The sequence below is a fragment of the Empidonax traillii genome, unplaced genomic scaffold (assembly GCF_003031625.1).
Source record: "Empidonax traillii isolate 1590-97213 ecotype Southwest subspecies unplaced genomic scaffold, ASM303162v1 scaffold318:size782537, whole genome shotgun sequence".
Classification (NCBI taxonomy): Eukaryota; Metazoa; Chordata; class Aves; order Passeriformes; family Tyrannidae; genus Empidonax; species Empidonax traillii.
Window position 1 is genome coordinate 509,910 of NW_020955511.1, and position 22,842 is coordinate 532,751.

The window sequence follows — 22,842 nt, forward strand, 5'->3', positions numbered from 1 at the left end:
TGTTGTGGTTTCTTTCTTAATACAGAGAAAAAGAACTGTGAATGACAGAAGCCTGAGTGTCATCTCAGTGCCACATACTGACAAACTCAAGAATACCCACAGGAGTTAAATGTTAATAAATTTGAGGCCTCTGCCTTAGCTCCTCAAATACCAGATTCTCTAAATATAGAGTATGAAATATGGACAGGAGATAGCTTTATTAAATTGCCTCCATGCCTTTCAGGTGTAATGGTGCTATGCTTTACTTCTGAGACTTTGGATTATTGCAACTTGTTTTTTAGTCTTTTTTGAGACAAAGTGCAGTGAATTATTAGCATTATTATGATTTCAGACATAGTAAAATCACAGATCAACACATAGCAAAAGACGGAAAATTCCATTATCCATTCACAACTATTTCCTATGATAATAGAAATGTTACCCAGAACAGATCTTTGAAATGGATATCAATTCTTTAAATTCTTTCCTGTCTATTTCAGGAAATAGTGAGATCCTGTTGATAATAAAGTACAATATGTCTAAAGTTCACTTCTAAACACTTGGCCCTTTGCTGTGAGAGTCATCTGCATTCCCTTTATAATTCAGCCACCAGAGATCTGCTTAATCTTGGAGATCTGATCCAATATCATTTGGAAAAATCCTTGATAATAGTTTCAGCATTCAATCAATGAAAGAACTAAAGCTTCCTGCTTGTGTTTTCTTTAAAAAAATCCTGAGACAGGGGAATAAGAACTTGGCTTATGGATTTGGAGATTTTGTTGTTTGAAAATAAAATTAATATTACTATTATTGTTCAACTTCTTAATCAAGGCAAGCAAATGGCATCTGTTTGTTATCATCCTTCCTACAGAAGACAAAGGCTTCAGTCCCTATGGTATTGACTGCTGGCCCCAAGTGGTTGCTGGATGTGACTTGGCAAGGAGTAGAAGACAACAAAAACAACTGCATTGTGTACAGCAAAGGTAAACACAAGCCTTTTTTTTTTTTTTCTACTTACTTGTGTAAGCTACTGAGACATATACCTGTTGCATAATAGGAAAATTAATAGTATGTCTCAATGTCAGTTTTCGTTCTTATTTTCCTCCCGTGTCCTGGTTTTGCCTTTTTTTTTCTTGTACTTATATAAGAACCCCACATAGTCTCTGCAGTTTATTAAATGCTTTTTAAACACCAAAGGACATCAGCTGACATAAGACATACTATCCATTTCTCTCTGAGAGTTAGTACCTCTTGGGAAGCATCAGTAAAATCTATACACTTTGAATAGATAAATTCTTTTTGACATTTTATTGGGCATACTGGATATCATTTCTCCATGTTGTGTTACGTTACATTGTAGACTACTAACTGAAATCCAGTTTTATAAGAAGAGTGAGGACCTGATCAGACTATGAAAAGACTTTATGTCAGCATGGTAATAGAGGATAACTGGATCTGGATTTCAGGGTTGTCACCTCTGACATTCCAGTCTCTGTGTAGTGGCACGATGTGATGATGCTTCACTGAAATGTGTTGTCTAGTGGTAATGGGTATCACTTCAGTTTTATGTGAATTGTCAGATTTGCTCAAGTCAGTACAGGTTCTTATGAGGCTCCTTACCAAACATGCCTTATCTAACCTACCACATCCAACAGCTCCTTTAGATCAAGATGCAAAGGCTTTTGTCTTGCATCTTGAATCAACCCAAAGAGTCTCAGGTTCACTCCATAGCACCGTGGATTATGCACCACACTGTTTGGTCAGTCACTGTGAAAGCTTTCTAAATGCAATTATGGAGCCATTACAGCATGTTAAAAAAAAAAAAAAAAAAAAAAAAAAAAAAAAAAAAAAAAAAAAAACACCAAACCAAAAAAACCCCACCCAACTTGAGCACATGGAATAAAAATAACTACTTAGTATAGCAGTATTTGGCATTCACCCTAAAGATCAGGTTGCAAAACTATGACTTTCCTTCCTTGTGTTTCAATCACCAATCTCAGCACTTTGTGAATACTTCAGAACATGCACTGTTCTTGTTTAATTTCTTTTAGGTTTTATTTCTAACCAAACAGACCTACTGAGATCAAAGATTTGTTTGCTGAGGCAACCTAGTGACCATTTCAGCATACAAGCATCCAGGCAAATAAGCATCCATATCAATATATTAACATACAAAACACTAATCATAACATCAAAGACTCCTAAAAACTTACTAGAAACAATTACAACTTGTTCCTATAATCATTGCAATTTATACACTTATAAGAGGATTGCTTTTAAACTGCCACAAGCCTTTGAAAGTTGAAACGCTGAAAACAGGGAATTTGCATGTTAAAAATGAGTCGCACACCAGGGTCTTATAAATTCTTTCTATTATAATTACAGAATGTCAACACATTCATTCTACAACCTGAAACACCTGCAGTACTAGAGAACTGGGCTCAGATCTAAAAAGGGTTGAGCTGCCCTCCCTTCACAGCTTGCTGATTGCAGCCCAAATGGAAGAAGCAGCAAAGTGCTCTGAGTAACAAACACAGTGAAGCTCTTCTCATGAATCCAGAGCTGCAGTTTGCTGTTCATAGTATTGAATAATCACAGGCAAACTTTTCAGCAACAACTTTTTAACGTAATTTCCCTCCAAAATATATCTTCTGCAAATTCCCATAGGATAATATCTTATCAAGTATTACATTATTTCTGTAATTATAATAATACTTAGCACATATTTACCAGCTGGACTTTTCATCTTCAAAGTACTTTACAAATACTGACTAATTCATTAGACAGTTTCAGTGCTATCTGTCTGATTTAATCTGCTGAAATACAATTTTTTTTTGTCAAATACTGAGAACTTCCTTCATTTTGATACCAAATGATTAGCCCAAAACATTAGTCTTTTCATTCAAAGGTGGTGGATTTTGTTTCACTGATTATACTGGTTATTTTAGTACTTGGTTAACAAGGTATGGTGAGACAGGCAATACTCAAGGCGCATTCTATTGTCTCTACCAGAGATGCCTATTATAACTAAAGTTGAGGGGAAAATCTGAGGATAAATACATGTTTAAAAACTGCTACTTCCCTAAATTAATGCAGGAAATAAGTTTTAGATATGCTTTGCCTTCACTGCATTCTGTTTCTCTCTTTTCACTTGGAGGTGGCTGTTCTGTTGGTCATTAAGCATCTACTCTTGCCTTGAGCTCTGCTGGGATTTTTGTACTAGAAAGATTAATTGACTTGGATCACAAAACAATGTCAAATAGAAGATGGTAAAATAAATAAATAGAATAATGTTTCTTCCTTCAATTTGTATCTCATCATTCCAGATTACATTGCTTTGATTTGTGTTAGCTTTCTGTCTCCTATAGTGCCATTACTTCTAATGAAACGGTGTCAGCTGGCATGTAGCTATAATTCTATGTTATGTTGTAGTTGCATGTGTATAATTTTGTTAGTTTGCTTAGCAATACATTGTTATTTCTGAAAGCAATTAGCTGAACAAATGTGTGGAATTGTCTATCTAGCAGATTTGGTCACCTGGGAGCTGTTTTCCATGCTATACTCAAGATGAGATGAGTGGAGTAAACTGGCACATTTCTAAGAGGAAGATAAGTTTAGAATTGGCTAGAAGTATGGGGTGGTGGTCGATTAGTTGCTGACTTAGAAGCACATGCCATATTTCCTTTTAGCTTATTATAGTGATATCTTTGAGAGCAGAATTTTCCCCAGATCTTTCAGAAGAACATAGGAATGTCAGTCTGATTTCCAGTTCACTAGAGGTTGTGAGCACTGTAATCGCCCACATATTGCACACAGAATAATCATGGGGAAAGGTGCCTAGAATGCAGGTTCTATTAAAAAGAATTTGAACTGGCTAGATAACTCTCTATTCCCCTTCAATGTTTTCCATAAAATATTCTCTCTAAACAAAAAAACACACTAAGTGTGTGTGCATATGTATGTGTATGCATATGATGTACACATATAGATTATATTGCTAAGGTATTACAGTGGAATCACAAATCTTTAGATGAAGAAAACAGTTATTTAAAAACATACATCAGTATACAGTGAATAGCTATGAAATACAGAATACTACACAGTGAATAGCTATGAAATAAATATTTAGTATTTGAAATTAGTGATATTCTAATTATTCTTCTTAGCCTAGGATCACTACCTGTATTTTTATAACTACATTTCCCCATACTTGGACAAGTTAGAAAAGAGAAAAACAGTTCTTTAGGGATAGTGAATTTATTATCCCATTTTACAAACTCTGATACAAGCTGGCTACTCATGGCATGTGCCATCATTCCACACCATTTTTTTGAAAGAAAACTTTTACAACCGTAATTTTATTTCTAAAAAATGTTCTTTATGTTTTAATATTTACTTCAAACTTCTCTCATGTTTCAAAATAGTCTATTCACTTGACTAGAGATTTGAGAGACAGATTTTTTGAATTGTAGCTTATCTAAAATTATAAATATGTTATTTTCAAAAAACAGCTACAGTGTACTTCAGGCAAGATATATTGTTAGGAAGTATAGATGCTTGAACTGTATGGTCATTGCCACATGATGTATTTGAGAAACATTTGTGCCTAACAAAGCTGTTCACGAAACCTGGAAAATCTCTAAGACCACAGGTAGGAGTCACCCCACAAACTAGGAGGATGCTGGGCTATTTACTGCAAATCTTTCACTAGGACGGCAAGGATTTTAAAAATTAAATTTTGACTGACCAGAATAGAAACAGTGTGAAAAACACAGTTGCACAGACTAAAAGCCATGCTCACGTAACAGACATTTTCCTAGATATTATTGAAAACATTTATGGGAAATGTATGGATACCATATGTTTAGTGGCATTGTTAAAACAGGGTGTCTGTACATATATTTAGCTGTGGGAATTATAAAATCATAAGGCGATTAAGTTAGCTAGTTGTGAAATTCCAATATTGCTTTTTAAATGACTTCAGGATATAGGAGGTGCTAAGGTTATTATCTGTTATCAGGAATACAGCGGAATTGTACGACTGGATAATAACTAAACAACTGACACAATGTAAAATTACATTATCAGTGTGTTAAAACAAAATTGCGCCCTAAAGGAGTCTACATGCCAGCTCAGAGCTGCAGTGTAATTATGCTTAACTCTGATAATTAAAATACAACGGAGATCAACAGAATCATTTTCATTAAGAAAATTATTAATGATGGTGGTATAACAGTAATTGATTGCAGAGCACCACAGGATAACTCTGTGCAGGAAAACCAACATGTGTAACGTGTGTCTGGGCCGGTCAGGTTGCGTTGTGTACCACTGAGCTTGCTGCCGGCCAGGTGGCAGCTGTGGGGCACATCTCCTGCTGCAAAGCCTGACTCAGAAAGTGACTTTGCAGGCTACCCCTTGGAGGGAGAGGGATGGATGCTGGTACGTGGGGTGGTGGGATGGGGTCAGGTGCGGCTGCCAAAAACGAGGGAGCCACAGCCAGTCTTAAGCCAGCCATCGTCTCAGTTTGTGTGAGGCAGTGTTTGATTTTGCATTTCCATTCGTGATTTATGGATGTTATTTCCTCCTCTGCCTGGCCTCACTGCATAGTTTATGCCCTTCGTTATTTCTGAGAGGATGCTGGAGGAGAAAAACCCATCCTCACCCCAGTGCAGTTCCACAGGCACTGCATGACATCTTCATAAGTGATTCCACAGGATGCTCCTGTTAATTGTGCCGGTGGTGCAGACACACAATATCAAATGCCATAAAAAGCCTCCATGTCTCCATAAGTGAAATCACAGTCAGTGCCCACTGTGCAACTGTAACAAAATCCTTGCTAGGCAGAATGTTGCCTAAGGGTGAGATCCAAGAATTGTCATTTTCTTTTGGCGAATGCAAAAACGGGGAGAGGGGGGAGTGAATTCGGGGTAGTGCTGCTCAGCACAGCTAAGGGATGGGTGCTTGATCAAACAGATGCGGCTTTTGAAAGCCGCCCGAGAAAGTCTATTCTCCAATCACAATAGAGAAGAAGCCTGTTAGGGTGGATTTACAGGATGATATTTGTTAAAATGACAGCTGCCCACACTGAAACTGTGTCATGTAGCTAATTTATAAATAGCAGCTCGAGGAAAGGCAGCAGAGTGGAGAGGGCAGGGCAGAAGTCGGGGCTAGAGGCAGAGGGCTGTGCTCGACCCTTCTGAGGCTTCCACTGGCTGCATGGCCCCACAGTTCACTTAAAATAAGACAGTAAATATCTAACTCTTTACTGAATTCACTGGTACCAGGGTGAGTGTTTAGCTGATGTATGTGCCATATGTTGAAGACACAAACACTGCGAAAAGGTTATATGAAATTACTTGTAAAAATTGAAGGTAATTTTTAATTTGCTAATTTAAAATAAACATTCTGATTTTTAACATGCAGGAAAATTCAGCTGTTGTAACAGAAGGGTTCTTAAATTTTTCTTTAGTGACAGAGGATTACTTTTCTTGATTGTTCTCCGAAATCCTTGATACCATGTTTTCCTGAGCGAAAGAGTTTTCAGCCCGCAAATACTCTTTTTTTATCCCTACAACTTCAGGCAATGTAATGGTTCATTGCACCACAGCATCAGGGACCCTAATAAGACACAGGTCAAACATCGTAAGGAGTTTAAACACTGCCGCATTAGAGTATGAGTATAATTTGGTCTGGGTCAGAGAACAAGTTGTTTAGTAGGCCAAAGGTTAACTTGGGGCATATATTTTAGATTGCAAGGGGCTTCTTTCCACATACTATTAAAAGCAAATTGAGTGAATTTACTTAGTCTGTTCCACATTGATAGTCAGAAAACTGCAGTTCTCCTGTCCTACTGGATGCCTCCATTAGCTAAACAAAGCTTTGGTGGTGCTAAAGGTTTTTGTTCTTTCTTTGTATCCACTGACAAAAAAAAAAAAAACCTGCGTTTTTAACAGCATACATGTGCCACTTACCTGAATATCAAAGGTCCATGAAAGAACTTGTTTTAGATTTCTTTTTCACAATACTGAAAAATTGTGAAGTAGAATTATAAGTAGAATTATAATTATGTGTATAATGCTTACATGGAATAATATATCTGCTTTCACAGTCACTGGAAGAATGTGTCGTGATACAGACATAAAGGGCATGATTAGTAGGCAAGTAGATGTCAGGCTCCACCTTTGGTTTTGCTGGGATGTTGAGAAGGCAGGATGCCAAATAGCACTGTTGCAAATGAAACTATTGCAAATCAGTCCTGATAATTTCCTTGCTGACCACAGAAGAAGAAAATATTTTGTCCCCATCACTATTGGTTCTTATTGCTTATGGTAGACACAGTCTTGTAGACTTAATTCAAATACTCTTCAGCTTTAAAGAACTCACAAAGCAGGACTGTATTTTTTCCTTATTTTTATTTTTTACCTCTACAAATAGATCCAACGGGGGATTTTCTGCTTTAGGGAGTTAGAGGTCAGGGCCTTGTATATTTTCTTAATTATCTACAATAAAAAGGTTATTTTATACATCTTTATGGATATGTATATAATAGCATACACTGAATTATTACATGCCCTTTAAATTCTAAGCATGTAGATAATAAAGGGAAAATGACAAGAAATACAGGTATAGAGCTATATTTCTACTTCCATGAAAATGCTTTTGTTCATTATTAGTGCATTATGCTTACATAGCAACCAAATGTGGGGTTTTTATGTTGTTTTTATATTGATTTGGGTCTTTTTTTCTTATGTTTTTCTTATCACTTATTATGTAGTTTATTTCATAGTTTGAAATTGGAATTGTTTTTCATGGAAAATAGAATACTGATATGATTTGCACAGAATTATATTTTTTGGACTGAAGATTTAAAAAACTGTACACTGAGTCTATAAGTCTCCTATGAGATGTTCATGATGGAAAAGAAGCCCAGTATGTACTTCCCACTGTGACCACGTGAAAAGAAATATTGCTTCAACTGTTGAGACCACTGGCAACAATAAATGTAAACAGAATGCAGAGGGGTTTTTTTAATATATGTATTAGTCCCTTATTTTTCTAAGTCAATTTCAGTAGAATCTGTCATTTAGAAATCTTTTTTAAGAAAAGTATTGTCCTTATTTTCAAGATATGATATAGGTACTAAATGTGTTTTATTTTTAATTAAATTGGGGTTTTTATCCATTATGCTAAGTAGACTTCAATAACCTTGTGACCCTTGGTGCTTGTGATACCATTACCTCTTGTCATCTTCCCTGCAAAGCAAGAGGGAAGAAAAAAAAAAAAAAAAAAATTTGCTGAGCCACACATTTCAAGTTGTCGACAATCCCATCCACAAGAAAACAGAAGAAAATATATATGCACTCTGTCCTGTCAAAAGGCTTTCACCTTATCTTGAGAGACTGTCAGGGCAGGAACATCATGGAATGGACAGGAGTCTATTAAATTAATAAGCTGCTGGATGGTGTCTGGAGAGTTATGATGCTCCATAAATCCAGTTTGATCATGGTGGACAAGGTTTAAATCTGCAGCCTCCTAATACACATCCAGGTCCTGGATTGGATTTGAAGTTTTGTGCTGGAGACACAGAGATAGTCCTGGAGCTTGTGAATTAAGATTTATCTTTTTTTTTCATAGTTTTTTCCCCTCTACACTTCTTGACAAAAATGAAAACACCTTAGGGATCCTGGCAAATGTTACTGCTTGAAATGAAAGAACTGTTGTCAAGGTGAAACCATGACCTAGAAGCCTAATATCAAACCTGGGTCATTCTTTTCAGGCAGCTCCATTGGTGCTAAGTATAAAATGTCTGTATGGGAGGAACAGGGGCTGGATTAATCTGCAGCCTGTTTTATACAGATTCCTATCAAATTTGCATTTGTGATACTAGGCAAACTAATGGTGTGACATGTAAAAGCTGAGAAATGTAGAAATATATTCTTCCCCCTTTCAAGGTAGCTGTGTGTATAATGGACAGTGCAGTGTGAGAATTCTGTGTCCCTTACCTCTAAATGATCTATGCCTGGTGGTAATAATTCAAGGAAGACTCTTTTATATTCAAAGTGCCAAGCTCCCAGGAAAACCTGTGTGATGTGCAGCTGTGATGTCCAAGTGGGCTGTGGAGCTGGGCTGCCTGGGATGCAATGTTAAAATCGTGTTTAATGTGTTTTGTCTTTAGCAGCTTACAAGCAAGGCCATTATTATGGCATAATGGGTGGAATTCAAATGGTTTTTTGCCACTTAATTGACCTGCAAGCCAGTGATTTATTATTAAGTCCCAAAGCTCCTATTCTTGTTACTCTGGAGACTCCAGCAGGTGATTCCTGTGCTTGCTTACGCAGGCAAGAGACTTCTTTTCCCAAATTCCCAAGTCACATTTTGGATCCTACCTAATTTATTTATTGATGATATTTAGAATCTATGTTACTTTTAAAAGCAATTTGTGCTTTTTTTGTTCGCATTGTTAATTTAGGAGCTTAAGGAGACTTCCTAGCACTAGAGAAGTCTAAAAGCAATGTACATATTAAAGGAAGTGGATAGCTTCTGTTGAAATACCAGGGACACTGAGATTTGTTTTATGCTCAGGAATATGGATTTAGAGCTGAAAGGAATTGAAAACAGTTCTTCTGGTGTGTAGATTTCCTAAACAGAAAATGGGATCAAGATGTAACCCTTGGTCACATCCATACATATATCTCTGTCCATTGTCTTTTAGGAATTATTTAAGAGCTGTAGCTAGAGATCATGTGTGACTGAATCCTGACCTCTCTATTGATCCTAGGGATCAATCTGTGTACTCTCTGATCCAAAGATCGATGTCAGCATTTCTCTCCTTCTCCCATGACATTCCAGCACTGCTCAGTACTGTAGGCAGAGGCCACAAGGAGCAGGACTTCACAGCAGGGTGCTGTGGTGCTGAGGCCAGCACTGCAGAACACATCTCTTTTTCCTAACGTAGTGGTAATTGCACCCCATTTTTTGAGGCAGGTTATGAAGGGTGTATAGTGAAATGGGGAGAAGGGAGAGTGGAGGTTAGGGAAAGAACTCCAACATGGTGCAAAATGTACTTGCAGCAGGATGCTCACAGTGCCTTCAGCAGCCCCTCTTCTCACCAGGGCTGGGGCATCCATTAGTCTTCCCACTGTTTTAGTCATCTCTGAAGAAAACTGAAGAAAGTAAGAAGAAGTTGCAAGCTGCTTCAGTGTTGGTTTAATATCTAAGGAATGAGCCCCTGTTACTGCTGACAGATAAAACTTAGCAGATTTTTAAAAAAATGTAATTTCTTTTGTTGTTAGAAAAAGCACAGAGAAAAATGCTCTTTCAGATTTTTTTCTTTCTTTTTTCGCTTTAATTCTGTCAGGGCATGTGATGCAATATGATGCTGTCAAACAGAAACCCATTTAAGCTAGAGTGGGCTTAACTTATGATACTTGAAGTTAGTTGTGATGTTAAAGCAGATTTAGTAGAGATGTTCTGTAACTGAGTGGTGATGCACATGACTGAATTGGCCAGTGGCATGCAGAACCAAGGCTTGTTTCTGGAGCAGAATTTGCCCCTAAGATAATTTTCTATGATAATATCGTAGTATACAGGTATATACACATGGATGCCTGCATATAAACCTATAATAATAAAAAACAAAACCTTAGGCCTCAATTAGGGTTTCACTCAAGCTACAGAAGGTTCTGAAATCTCTTCCTATAGCTGCAATATATATTTCTGCATGGGCAGTTCCAGCTGTTCTGAACAATTGTACTATCACAGGTTAGTAGTCGTTGGGAGGAAATATTATTTGTAAAAGAGTTTAGAACACAGAAAGAATAAGTCCTAGCTAACGTTATTAAAGCTCAAGAAAATTACCAATGTAGCTTTATAAATTACAGAAGGTTAGTTTTGCAATAAAATGGTGAAATTAGAAGACAACACAGAGAAAAATATGTGTTTTAGGGAATGCAAACCAATGTAAAACGAATATTGAAAAATTGTATTAGAAACACTAGAAGGGAGGTTTATTCAGATTTAATCAGATGTATTTAGTAAACATTGTAACTTTTTATTTAAAAAACCAAAATGCACAGTCAGATAATACTACTGCGCTCTGTAACATTATTTCAATGAATGAGGAATTCTTGTTTGAGACAATGGTGATGTAGAAACACACATAAATTGACATTTTCCTTTTACAGTTACATATAAAAAAATAATGTGCTAGAAGCACATAAGGACAGTGCACTAATTATTCAAGATCTGAACAAGTGAAAGACATTTATGAGAAAACTGAGGATCATTGGGTTAACAGGAATTGACTAATGTAAATCATAGAATCATGGAAGGGCCTGGGTTGGAAGGACCTCAAAGATCATTTAATTCTAATCCTTCTGCTGTGGACAGGGACACCTTTCACTGTACTGGGTTGCTCAGAAATCCATCCAGACTGGTCTTGAAAATTTCCATGGATGAGGCACCCACAACTTCTCTGGGCAACCTCTTCCAGTGCCTCACCACCTTCACTGAAAAGAATTTTTTCCTGTTATCTGATCTAAACCTACTCTTTTTCAGTTTGAAACCATTCTCCCCTGTACTGTCACTATATGCCATTGTAAAAGGTCCCTCTCCATCTTCCTTGTGGGTTCCCTTCAGGTACTGGAAGGCCATAACTGGGTCACCCCAAAGCCTTTTCTTCTCCAAACTTAACAAACTCACTTCTCCTAGCCTGTCTTTATAGGAGAGGTTCTCCATCCATCTAATCTTGGTGGCCCTCCTCTGAACTCACTCCAACAGCTCAATGCCCTTCCTGTGCTGGGGAATCCAGAGCTGGACACAGCACTCCAGGTGGGGTCTCACCAGAGCGGAGTAGAGGCGCAGAATCCCTTCCCTTGCCCTGCTGGCCATGCTGCTTTTGGCTTTCTGGGCTGCAAGTGCACATTGCTGGCTCATGTCCAGCCTCTCATCCACCAGCACCTCCAAGTCCTTCTCAGCAGGGCTGCTTTCGATCTGTTTATCCCCAGCCTGTATTGATACCGGGAGTTGCCTTAGCACAGGTGCAGCATCTTGCACTTAGTGTTACTAAACCTCATGAGATTCTCATGGGCCCACTTCTCAGGCTTGTTCAGGTCCCTCTGGGTGTCATCCTGTCCTTTGGATGTGTCATCTGCACCACTTGGTATTATCTTCCCATGTGCTGAGGGTGCACTCTATAACTCTGTCTTTGTCATTAATGAAGATATTAAATATCACTGGTCCCAATACGGACCCCTCAGGGACACCACTTGTCACTGACATCCATTGGGACTCTGAGCTGTTGACCACTACCCTACGGATGTGACCTTCCAACCATTTTCTTATCCATCTGGGGGCACATGTCAAAGGCTTTACACAAGTTCAAATAAATGACATTTTTAACCCATCAGTTGTCCACTGATGGAGTCACACCATTACAGAAGGTCACTGGGTTGGTCAGGCAGGACTTGCCCTTGGTGAAACTGTGCTGGCTATCTTGAATCACCTCCCTGTCCTTCATGTTCCTTAGTATAAGTTCTAGAAGGATCTGTTCCATGATCTTCCATGGCACAGAGGTGAGACTGACAGGTTTCTACCCTTTTTAAAGATGGACACAATGTTTTTGCTTTTCCAGTCACCTGGGTCTTCACCTGACTGCCATGACTTTTCAAGTATCATAGAGAGTGGTGATGGACAGTTACATCAGCCAATTTCCTCACGACTCTGGGATGTATTTCATTAACTCCCATAGATTTATGTACATTCAGGTTCTATATACCCTAACTTCAACTTGAAAACTTAAGATGAAGTATTATGGTTGGCCTTTTAGCTGAAACAGGTGTTCAGATATGTAAGAATGGAGGCATCTGACATGCAGGGGAGACAGCAGTGTCTTTGGCCAGGCAAAATATTTGCTGTCATTGTAAGATGTACAGCTGAACTTAAAGTATGTAATGAAAAGGCAGTGTTTTACACTAGGAAATGAGAAGGATCATATCAAGTGATCACTATGCATCTTCTATTAATAGTCTGTTCTTTTAAATGTGAACAGGCTTGCTTTTATGGTGGTTGCACGTGCATTTTAATGGATTCAAATTATGTGAGGTTTAAATGCCTTTTCAAGTTACAATTAAATAAAAATTTAAAATAAGAGTGACAGATTGCTAAGGCTAAACCAGTTTTATGATTAAGCTTCAATTAAATTATATTTATCATTGGAGCAAATGAAGTATAAAATCACAAACAATGATATTTTTCAGTGGATTACTTCGGTGGGAAGTGTAGTCTGAAGTATGACTTTGAGACTTTTATCTTCCATTCCCTCCTAAAGTAGAAATTAATTAGGGCTAAACAAGCATTGGCTATTGGTTCAGAACCCCATCCTGAGTCCTTCATGACCCAGTGGTCTAGGACCAATTTACTGTTCATGATGCGAAGTATTATGTGTTTTTTTTGGGTTTAACTAGCTAAATTAGGGAAAAAGTTGAAAATTTAATGGTGGTTTAAAAAAATGAACTGTTTTTGTTGCTTTCGTGGAAGACACTTCTGGTCCTTTGCACCTCTCAGAAGATCTCCTGAGACTGACTCTTTAAATACTTTTTTTTCTCTTTCCATGTACTTTCTGTGTAAATCCCTAAATGGCAGAAGCTCTGCAATGAGTCGAGAGAATGCTGGGTTTGTACATGCCAGCTATTTCTCAATTATAGCCAATGTACCATAACAAGTGAAGCACAACAATTTTCTGGCTTGCCACAACATGATCTTCAGCTTTATGTACATGTGGCACTGCTCTGTCTTTTTTGACACACTTCCTAAATTTCATTATTTATTTTCTCTTAATTCTGTCCTACAGAAATGTGTGTAAAAGGAACTATATTCTGCATTCTGTTTTCTTGGTTTGATCTTAATTTTATAATCTAGGACATAAGTGGATTAAATTTGCACATTGAGCAGCCTGAATATTTTGATATCTTTAAAAAATGATCTACAGCATCATAAAAATTGTTCTTTCTGAAACACCATTTCTCTCCTTTATAAAAATGCCTCTAAATGATGTTAAACAGAAAAAAATTAATTTTGGATCAATTGCACCTAAAAAAACCCTATAATATATTCAGCTAGAAGATTCCAAAAAGTGATGAGCTGATACATGACCTTCTTCTCTTTAAGAACATATGAACATATTCGTGAAGTGAAGCATGATGCTAGTGCTAGTGTGTTCCTTATTATTGCAAAGTCTAAACTTGTGAATAGTTGAATACTCAAAGGTCTAATTGTACAGAGACAATTCAGTTTCTAAGTCAGAGATGTTTCCAAAAGCACCCATTGGGTGCTTTCCTTAATAAGAGCATTTTCGTAAATAGAATTCTTTTCAGCTGTTAAACTGGTACACAGGAGATCTAAGAGTTGGTCTTCAAGCTGAAGATATTGAAAGAAATTCTTCTGTTGAGGACTGCTATTTTTGTGTGTCAGTCTTGGATGGCTGTGTCACGTGCCATGTGTCATCTCTGGGACATTGATGTTGCAGAGGAATCAATAGAAACTGATTAGGAGACGTTATCTTTGAGCACTTTGGCATGACAGTCTACCATTAATATCCAGCAGCATTCTTTGTTTTTGCTTAACTTCTATACCTTCTTTCTTTCTGGAGAAAAGCTGGGTCAATTTGCATTTGCAGTCATCAGGCTCCAGCCTCTGTTACTAATAACATTGGATAATGGGGAAAAAAGAGAGATCCTGCAGCTTTTAACAGTAAATATGGATCTAATTTTGTCTTTTGGAAATTGCCTGATCAGATTTTAGCTGTCTGCCGTGAATCAAACAGCTGAGTTATCAAACTATATCACTTTCATAACAACAACTTTTTAGATCCTGGTAAAAGGTTGCTTCTGATCCATGTTGCAATGAATTCATTGCTGTAGCCCCATAGAATTAGTCAGTGGGATGCATATGCCCAACTGAACACAATAAAACAAAAAAGAAATACACCATTCCTTTTCCTATTAATTATTCTCATATGACATGTCTGATGAAAATGGGTTAATATTTGCTAAGCTAAAGAGTTGTGTAGACTAATACCATAAGTGGAGGACACAAAATGAAGAAAAAATTCTACTCGGAGGAAAAACAATTTATTTTTACTTAGGAAACAATCATACTCTCCTATGATATTGTTAGAGACAACTCTAAGTTTTAAACCCGATATTCTTGTAGGGTTGTTATAATATTTTACTTTATCCTGACGTAAATAATCTTTCTATCGAAAATAGACTTTTCCCATGGCACTGAACCAGTTAGGCTGTATTCTTAACACAGGGAACAGCTGTTAATTTTTTGGATGTCTAAAAGATTTTCAATATATAGTCCTTGGTTTATACATTGTCTTTTTTATTATTATTATTTTGCATCACAGTCAGTTACCTTCATTGGCATCTATTGGTACAAAGCTGATGTAGCAGAGTAAGGAACCATCCCATAATTTTCCTCAATCACTGTTCCCATTTCTTTCCTCATTTTTCCATTCTGCAGAAATTCAGGTGCATAGAGGTAATGTCCAAAAAAGAATGAACCAAGACTCTGAGTAGTCCTTCCTATCATGTATAATATACTGTAAATTGTATGTACCCAAAGATACTGAACTCTGCCCTCCAGAGATGGAAAAAAATTGTCACTAGACGGGGAAAGTCATCAGCAGGGACTTACAAGTCCCTTGGCATCTCTTTATCATAGATACTAAATATTGCCTTACAAGCAGGGCTCTTTGGCAAATTAAAACCCAGAAGGCAAGGTACATAAAAATTTACGTAGAATTCAGGTGATGAAAAGGAACTGCCAGAAGAAACTGGATCTAAACATTTTGATAAAATGTGGTTGCCTAATTACTTTTACCTTTGTTCCCCTTTTAAAATTGCATGCACCAGTCTGTCTGTCTGTCTTTTTAAGAGCTTATACAGCAGTCTATGTGATAATCTAACTCTTAACTACACATAGCTGGACTACTAAATAAGTTTTGCGGAACAACAGCATGCGTATGATGTGGCATTTTCAAAATCTCTTTGTATTATCTACTCAGAATATTTATTATAAAAAGAAGCAATTGTACACAAGGAAGAAAAAGAATTATACAGTACTCTTCATGTCTGAGCAGCCCAAATAGTGAATGCAGGTTTTACAGCATTTGCGACTGAAATGCAGGAATATTTTTCTTGAGTGGAAGTGATTTTTAAATGCTTTGTAACATTTGCAGTAAAAGTATGCATGCTTTTAAGGCAGAAGGTAAGAAGCAGACATTTCAAGACTTATTTTTTAGGAAGGATTTGGATGCTTAACATGTCTCTTTGCATCTATTACTATGAAGAGTTAAGAGAATAAAGAATTTTTTGGAAGCATATCGATGGATTGTTGAAATGTAACTACTCAGTGAGACTTCTGATAACTTATATATGCTTGGAGTCGGAGGTGCTGACATGTAACATGGCTATATTTAATTAGGTTTATGTAAGAAAAGTGGGAATTTTTCTGAATGCATTTGATGTGTTCTTTCTTTTCCTTTTCAAGCATACATAACTTTTGCTTTGGGAAATTTTAATATAAAATTCTTACTTACCCCATGGACAACTCACTGCTTAGTGAGTTCCTTAGAGTAACTCCTTAGAACTTGAAATCGTTCCAGTTCTTAGTTGTAGAGCTAGTGTGACCTCAGGTAGAAATGAATTTGTGGCAAACTTGTCATAATCATTTTCATAAAGGGAAGAAACTAATACTTGAAATACTAGCAGCAATTTTTTGGTATTTCATTTACATCACAATGACTTATGGCTCTTTATTTGGATCTTGTTTCACACTTCTTCAGAAATAACTGGCATTTGGATTTGGGAGAAGGTTGTAATTCTTGGTTTGACACAATTATTTTTTTTCAGAATTGTACACTTCCTTAATTCAAATTTTAGTCCAATCTTAATGCATTATATGATTTCTTTAATTAGGGGGATCGTGAATACCCGTTTCTCTTGGAGAAAAGAAAATACAGAAAGGCAACCAAACAGACTGAACATAGTGTTATTCTAAACTGTCAGGTTGTTCATAGGTCTCTCTAATACTTCTCAGGTTCTAGTCTGTTGGTGATATAGTTTCAATAGATGCACTGAGGAAAGTGCCAAGACCAGGTTTGACAGGGTTTTCTTTCTTTTTTTTTTTTTTTTCTCTCTTTTTTTCCCCCTCCTTCTCTTTCTCTTTTAATCCCTGTGGGGCTCTGTGATTTTTCATAGCTGGACTAAAGTTGTGTCAACGGGAGACTTGCACCATAAAGACTGAAATGTTAAAGAAAGCTACAAGGAACAGCTTTGAGGCAAGGTTTCAAGCTTTGTCATCACGCTTGAAGAATTTTCTGTTTAATGTACTGTAATGCAGTATTCAATGGGGACAAGTTTAATTGAGTTTTACACAACCCAGTTGGGAGTAGCGCTGCAAGGTAGGTGATGTCTAGGTTTTTAATCTTCCACTCCAGAGAGGCTTGTTGACGAAGTGGTTCTTTCTCTTTGTAAGAAAAAAGGGAAGCATGAGAAATGATACATCCGTGGATAAAACCAATTGGCAACCCCCAAAGGAATGAGGGCGATAAGGCGAATCCAGCACTTGTAAGAAATAAAAGAATCCAACTGTTCATTTAAATGAGAAACAACACATGTGATTGAGGAGGCAGGGAGGCTGGGCACTGGAGTGGGGAGGAAGGGACTAATAAACAGAGTGGCTGGTGTTGGAGTTAGGCGTCCTGCATAAGCAAGCCAGGGTTTGTTAGGCAGATTACCAAAGAGGTAGTTAAAAACATGTATTTTTTAAAGAAAAAGGAGAGTCAGGCATTTCCTATGTTGGAGGAGGTGGCTGAAGTGGCAGGAGGGAGGAAGCTGCTGTTAGGCGAAGCCCTACTTAAAGAATCGCTATTCCTTCCCTGAGGCCTAACAGCAGCTCTCTATCAAACAGCGTAAAAATAGCACTGGACCCTGTCAAAGAGAAAATAATACCTTCTGTGTAAGCCTCAGTGTATTAAACTGTAGTCCTGTTCAAGTTACTTCTCCTAGAACTTAAGCAGCCGAAAGGATAAAAACATGCAGTCAATATACTGCCAAATCATATCCCTGCTCCAGCTCTGCATCCCTGCTAAAGCAAAAAGTGTTTAGCTCTCCCAAAAAGCACTGTCTGCCCTTCATGAAAAATTCTGTTCTTGCCAATTGTGTACAATTATATGTTACGAGTTTACTTTAATTTTCACTGGCAAACTGATACTGTTCCACTTGTTTTCTCTTAAGATATTGAAGAGATTTGACCTGGTGTGTGACTGAAACTGTTGGTTTGTTTGTTTGTTTTGTCTTTTAATGCTTATATTGGCATTTTTGTTGAGAGGTTTTTCACCTCTCTCCAGAGTCATTAGCTGGAGAATTCACTGTGCTGTGCAGTGATTGTTTTCAGGTTTCCTCTGCCATCTTACCAACAAACCTCTCATTTTGCCTCATCAGAATCAAGACAACTTGACACAGTGACTTTTTTGGTAAAATCTACTGAAGAGCCAGGTTGGCATGAGCTTAAGGAAGCTGTAGTTGGGGGGTGCTTTGCTGCCAACTAATGTTTTTGCACCCCTTTTGGGAGGGCAGGCAGCCAGACCAGACTTGCACACGCCTCACAGGGCTGCCTCCCAGTGCACCAAGCAAACCCCAGCAGCAAGTTTAGCCTTGTGCCTTTCTACAGACTCACTGGTAACCCCTTCTTTGCCCTTTGGCTTCCACATCCACCACAATGGAGGGAAGGTGGCTGTGGCTGTAGTCCAGCCTGCTTTCAGGAGGAGAGCAGGGAATAGATTTCATAATCTATGATGAGCCTTGGTAACCAGCTATCGTGTGGGAGGATTGAATTTCACCCACAGAGCATACACAGTGAGAGAAATTGGAAATCGCATTGAAATATTCAGAATTTGCACTGTGCTGCTTTCCAAGGTACCACCAGAATCCCTGTTAAATTTATAAATACAGTGCACACGCGAAGTGTAGAGCTGAGCAAATAATTCACAATGAATAATTTATCCGACAAATTTAGCCTTTTTTCTGCTCATGAAATATCCATGAACAGATCTGTGATTTGTAACTGCAACCTTTACAGTGCATTAGCATAGGGGTTTTTTTAATTTAATTTTCTTGTGTAGTTTGGTATAAAAAGAGTAATTCCCTGTTATTATTCTTTTAAAAAGTATTTCCCTGTTATTATTCTTATTAGCATTTTAAACAGATCAAAAGTAGACTTTGAATTTCAGCCATCAAGTAAGTGAGGGGGGCTGAAGGAGACAGGTGTTTTTACTTTGCTGCTGCTGTTTGTCCAGAAACACTTTTTCCATTGGCTACATTTACAAGGGACATTGCAGCAACTTTTATTTTTGCAGCCTCTATATTTACTGTAAAAAACCACAGAGCTGTCTCTTCTTAAGTGGAAGGGAATATTCTGAACAATAGCACCTAATGATGGAGAGATTTCAGGTAAAAAGGGAGGTGGGTGGTCTTAGAACGGGGCTGTGCCTTCAAACTTTGTTAAGAGAAATACATATTTTGAATATCTCTCTATTGTAACATGTGGAATATATCCCTGGTATATCCTGGAAATGTCATCCCTTTGTCTATCTGCATAGGCTGAAATAAGGGGGAGAAATGAGACTTATATTTCATACAGCCATAGCAAACTTTGAAGCCCCATTTTTAGACCCCAAATTAGCAGTGGCTAAAAACCCATAAATTAAACCCCTAGGATTTTCTAAAGTAAAGAGTTTCAAAATGTAGCATTAACAGGCATGCTTTCTGAATATTCTTATATGATTTTTTGTCCACTATATCTTTGTCTTTCTATTGTAATGCTTTCTCTACAGTTAAGCAAAGTGATCACTATTTACTGAGGACTAAAAGATTAGGAGTTTAACTAGTTTCAGTTAAGTTATCAATTGAATCTTTTGCAGCTTTGTTAAAAATACAACTAGGCATTTTTACCATTGATAACTTTTCAATTTACTGAATTTCTCCTATGATTTCAAATTTTCCAAATTATTTTTAACATAACCAAAATTTTATCTTTATGTATATAAAGCAGTAACATCAAAGGTAATGCTTAAGAAATAGGGAAAAATACAAGAAAATTCTGTTGAGAAACTTTAATTAAGTAGCTCTACTGTAACCAAAAGAATGCATTTGTTCTTATTTTGACATATTTAAGGATAATACATGGTTTGTGAGGCTGTCACAGATATAATATATAGCTCTGCTCAGAACAAGCTTTAACAATATCCTTCTGGTCAATAATCTCAATAATCTGCCTATTCTCTGCATGTACAATTAAATCTGTGGTCTTTGCTGGGGAGAAGAAGTTTACTCCCTCTTTTCTGATGGTACATCAGAACACTTATTTTTTGATGGCACATCAGAAAAGAGAGTCAGTTGGATTTTACTCATGTTTTCTCCTCAGAACAATTTACTAAATTCCAAGCAGTTCTATATCAGTAGAAACCTACCGAGGGCATTGAATGCCTTTAATGACTGCCATTAAAAAAATACCTAATTTGGTCCTCAGTAAAAACATATTCAGTGATGAGTGATATAGAAAGAACATATTGACTTTCAAAGCCAGGATGAGTTTACAGAACTGTTACTTCTTATAAATGGATCCATTGCACATAGAAATAATTGGGGTGTCATGAAAAGCCCAGCATCTATTTATAATAGACCACAACCACACATAAGAAAAATAAATAATTCATTGATCCATTTTTTTGGTATTACATAATAACTAAAAAAAATTCTTTAGGCTGTTCGAAAACAAATCCCACAACACTCAGCTGAAAGAAGGAATTCTGACATTTCTCCATTCTGAACACAAGACAATTTTTGATATAAGAAAAATAGGCATAAGATACCCTGCTGCATAAGATACTCTGCTGTCCTTCTTTGCAAAGGTGTTTCAATCAAAGAAAAACCCAAAAGATGGTGTATGTAGAGTAGCATATAATAAAAACAGATACTGTAGCAATTCTCTGGCACAATTCCAGGTGCTGAGATCCATCCATTCTTGCATCCAAAGTCATTGAAATAAGTGCTCAAAGTCATTAAAATAACCTGAATGAACATCCCTGAGCAGATCTAGCCCAAACCTGGTAAATCAAAATCTGAATTGGCATCAATGGAACTGGGATTTAGCCCATATGACACACTATTTCAAGTCTCTAGATGTAATTCTGACTTTTAGCCTTCCCAGCATCCCATTTTTACGTCATAATTTTGCCATTTTACACCTTAGACTGGCATAATATCAGGGAATAAAGGATTTTCCAAGTACCACCATACTGGACATCTTTGTCCCTCTCACAGAATTACACTTGCATATTTGTCTTTATGAAAAATTAGGTAAAGCAGAGCATCACAGGAAGTCCTTATGCAGAAAACTGAAGCCACTTCAGGGTTTGTGGCTTACTGAAGATGGAGCAATTAGAAGAGCAAAAAACAGAAGGGACAACTAAACGGAGAATTCATGGAAGATCCTAGGGAGGAAAATAAGTGTTCTGTTTAAACCTTGTGCTAGTCGGGTGATCATGCTATGTAATGGGAGCTGTTTCAAGTTATTTCAAGCCTGTGTTTGTTTCAATGGCAAATCACTGCATTTAAACTGATAACACTTAAGAGCAGTACAAATGAGAGCTAAATACCTGTGCAGCTGCAAGAATTTTGTTTGATTGTTTTTTCTCTAAAAGTTACAATAAAATAATATATTAAGATAACATAATTAGGTAGGAATCAGCAGGGCTTAAATGCAGTCAGTTTTATGAAGGAGAAGTGTGGAAGCTGTTACAAACACATGGAAACATCTCCCTAAAGCACTGACTCAAGAGATGAAAACATGCAGGGAAAGAATAAAAAAGTGAGAATTCATCTTTCTTGCATAGATGATAGCATCAGCACACCTATTATTAATAACATAATATGTAATCATGAATATCTATAAATTTTCTACAAATATGTAAGTATTTGTTCTATCTTACGTTGTAATTAATTTCTGATATTGTCTTGATGTAGCTGGAAACAAGTTCTAAGATTAAACTCTCAAGATTCGTACTTGTAAATATTAACTCTGAAGTCTAATAATAAGCTCATCTAAGCAAGTTATTTATTATTTCACTCAGAAGCAAGTGAAGATCAGAAAATAAGGGTAGTGTCATATTATGAGGATAACAAACCCTACAGGAAATTTTATTTTGGCATTAGAGACTTTAGGGCAATTTGGAATCACTTTCTGCAAAGCATTTTCTTATTTTTCCCATCCTGTTTCTAAGTTTTACATTGAAATTGTGAAATCCATTCATTTTCAGCTTTTTTACTGCATTCCTACAAATGCTGCCTTCAGCACTCCCTCTGCATATTTATTTTTTACCAAAACAAAACACTGTTTTACATCTGCATTTGCCAAATTCTGAGAGCTTAATTTCCATTTCACCAAATTTGGGAAAAGGAGTTCAAATGTGCTATCATTGAACAGATACTTAGCCTGCTAAGATTAAATTAATTCAGTTGAATTTGAATTATTTTTCAACTTTTTTTTTTCTTTTTTAATGTAGAATATAAGTTTTCTTTGAAATGGAGAGCTGTACATTCTTGGGATATAGCCCAATTCTGTTAACAAAGTGTGTTGCAATTGCTAAAGAATTGCAAGGAATGAATGATTCCCAGGAAATGAACAATGGAAAATATGGGTGCATTAATCAGTCTATTTTTTCTTCCTTTTGCAAAGAAAAAAAAGAAAGAAAAGCAAGCATGCAAGCAAGGATCATACTCTCTCTGATATTAAAAT

At 36.9% G+C, this 22,842-nt stretch overlaps 1 protein-coding gene across 3 annotated transcripts in view; it reads left to right on the top strand.

The window, feature by feature from the left end:
• Positions 1-22,842, top strand: part of ZFPM2 (zinc finger protein, FOG family member 2) — a 310,759-nt gene that overhangs the window by 199,029 nt on the left and 88,888 nt on the right. For all 3 annotated transcript variants that reach the window (XM_027891295.1, XM_027891297.1, XM_027891296.1), the window contains one exon: positions 851-962. In XM_027891295.1, coding sequence (XP_027747096.1) covers positions 851-962 — 112 coding nt within the window. The remainder of the gene's footprint in view (positions 1-850; positions 963-22,842) is intronic.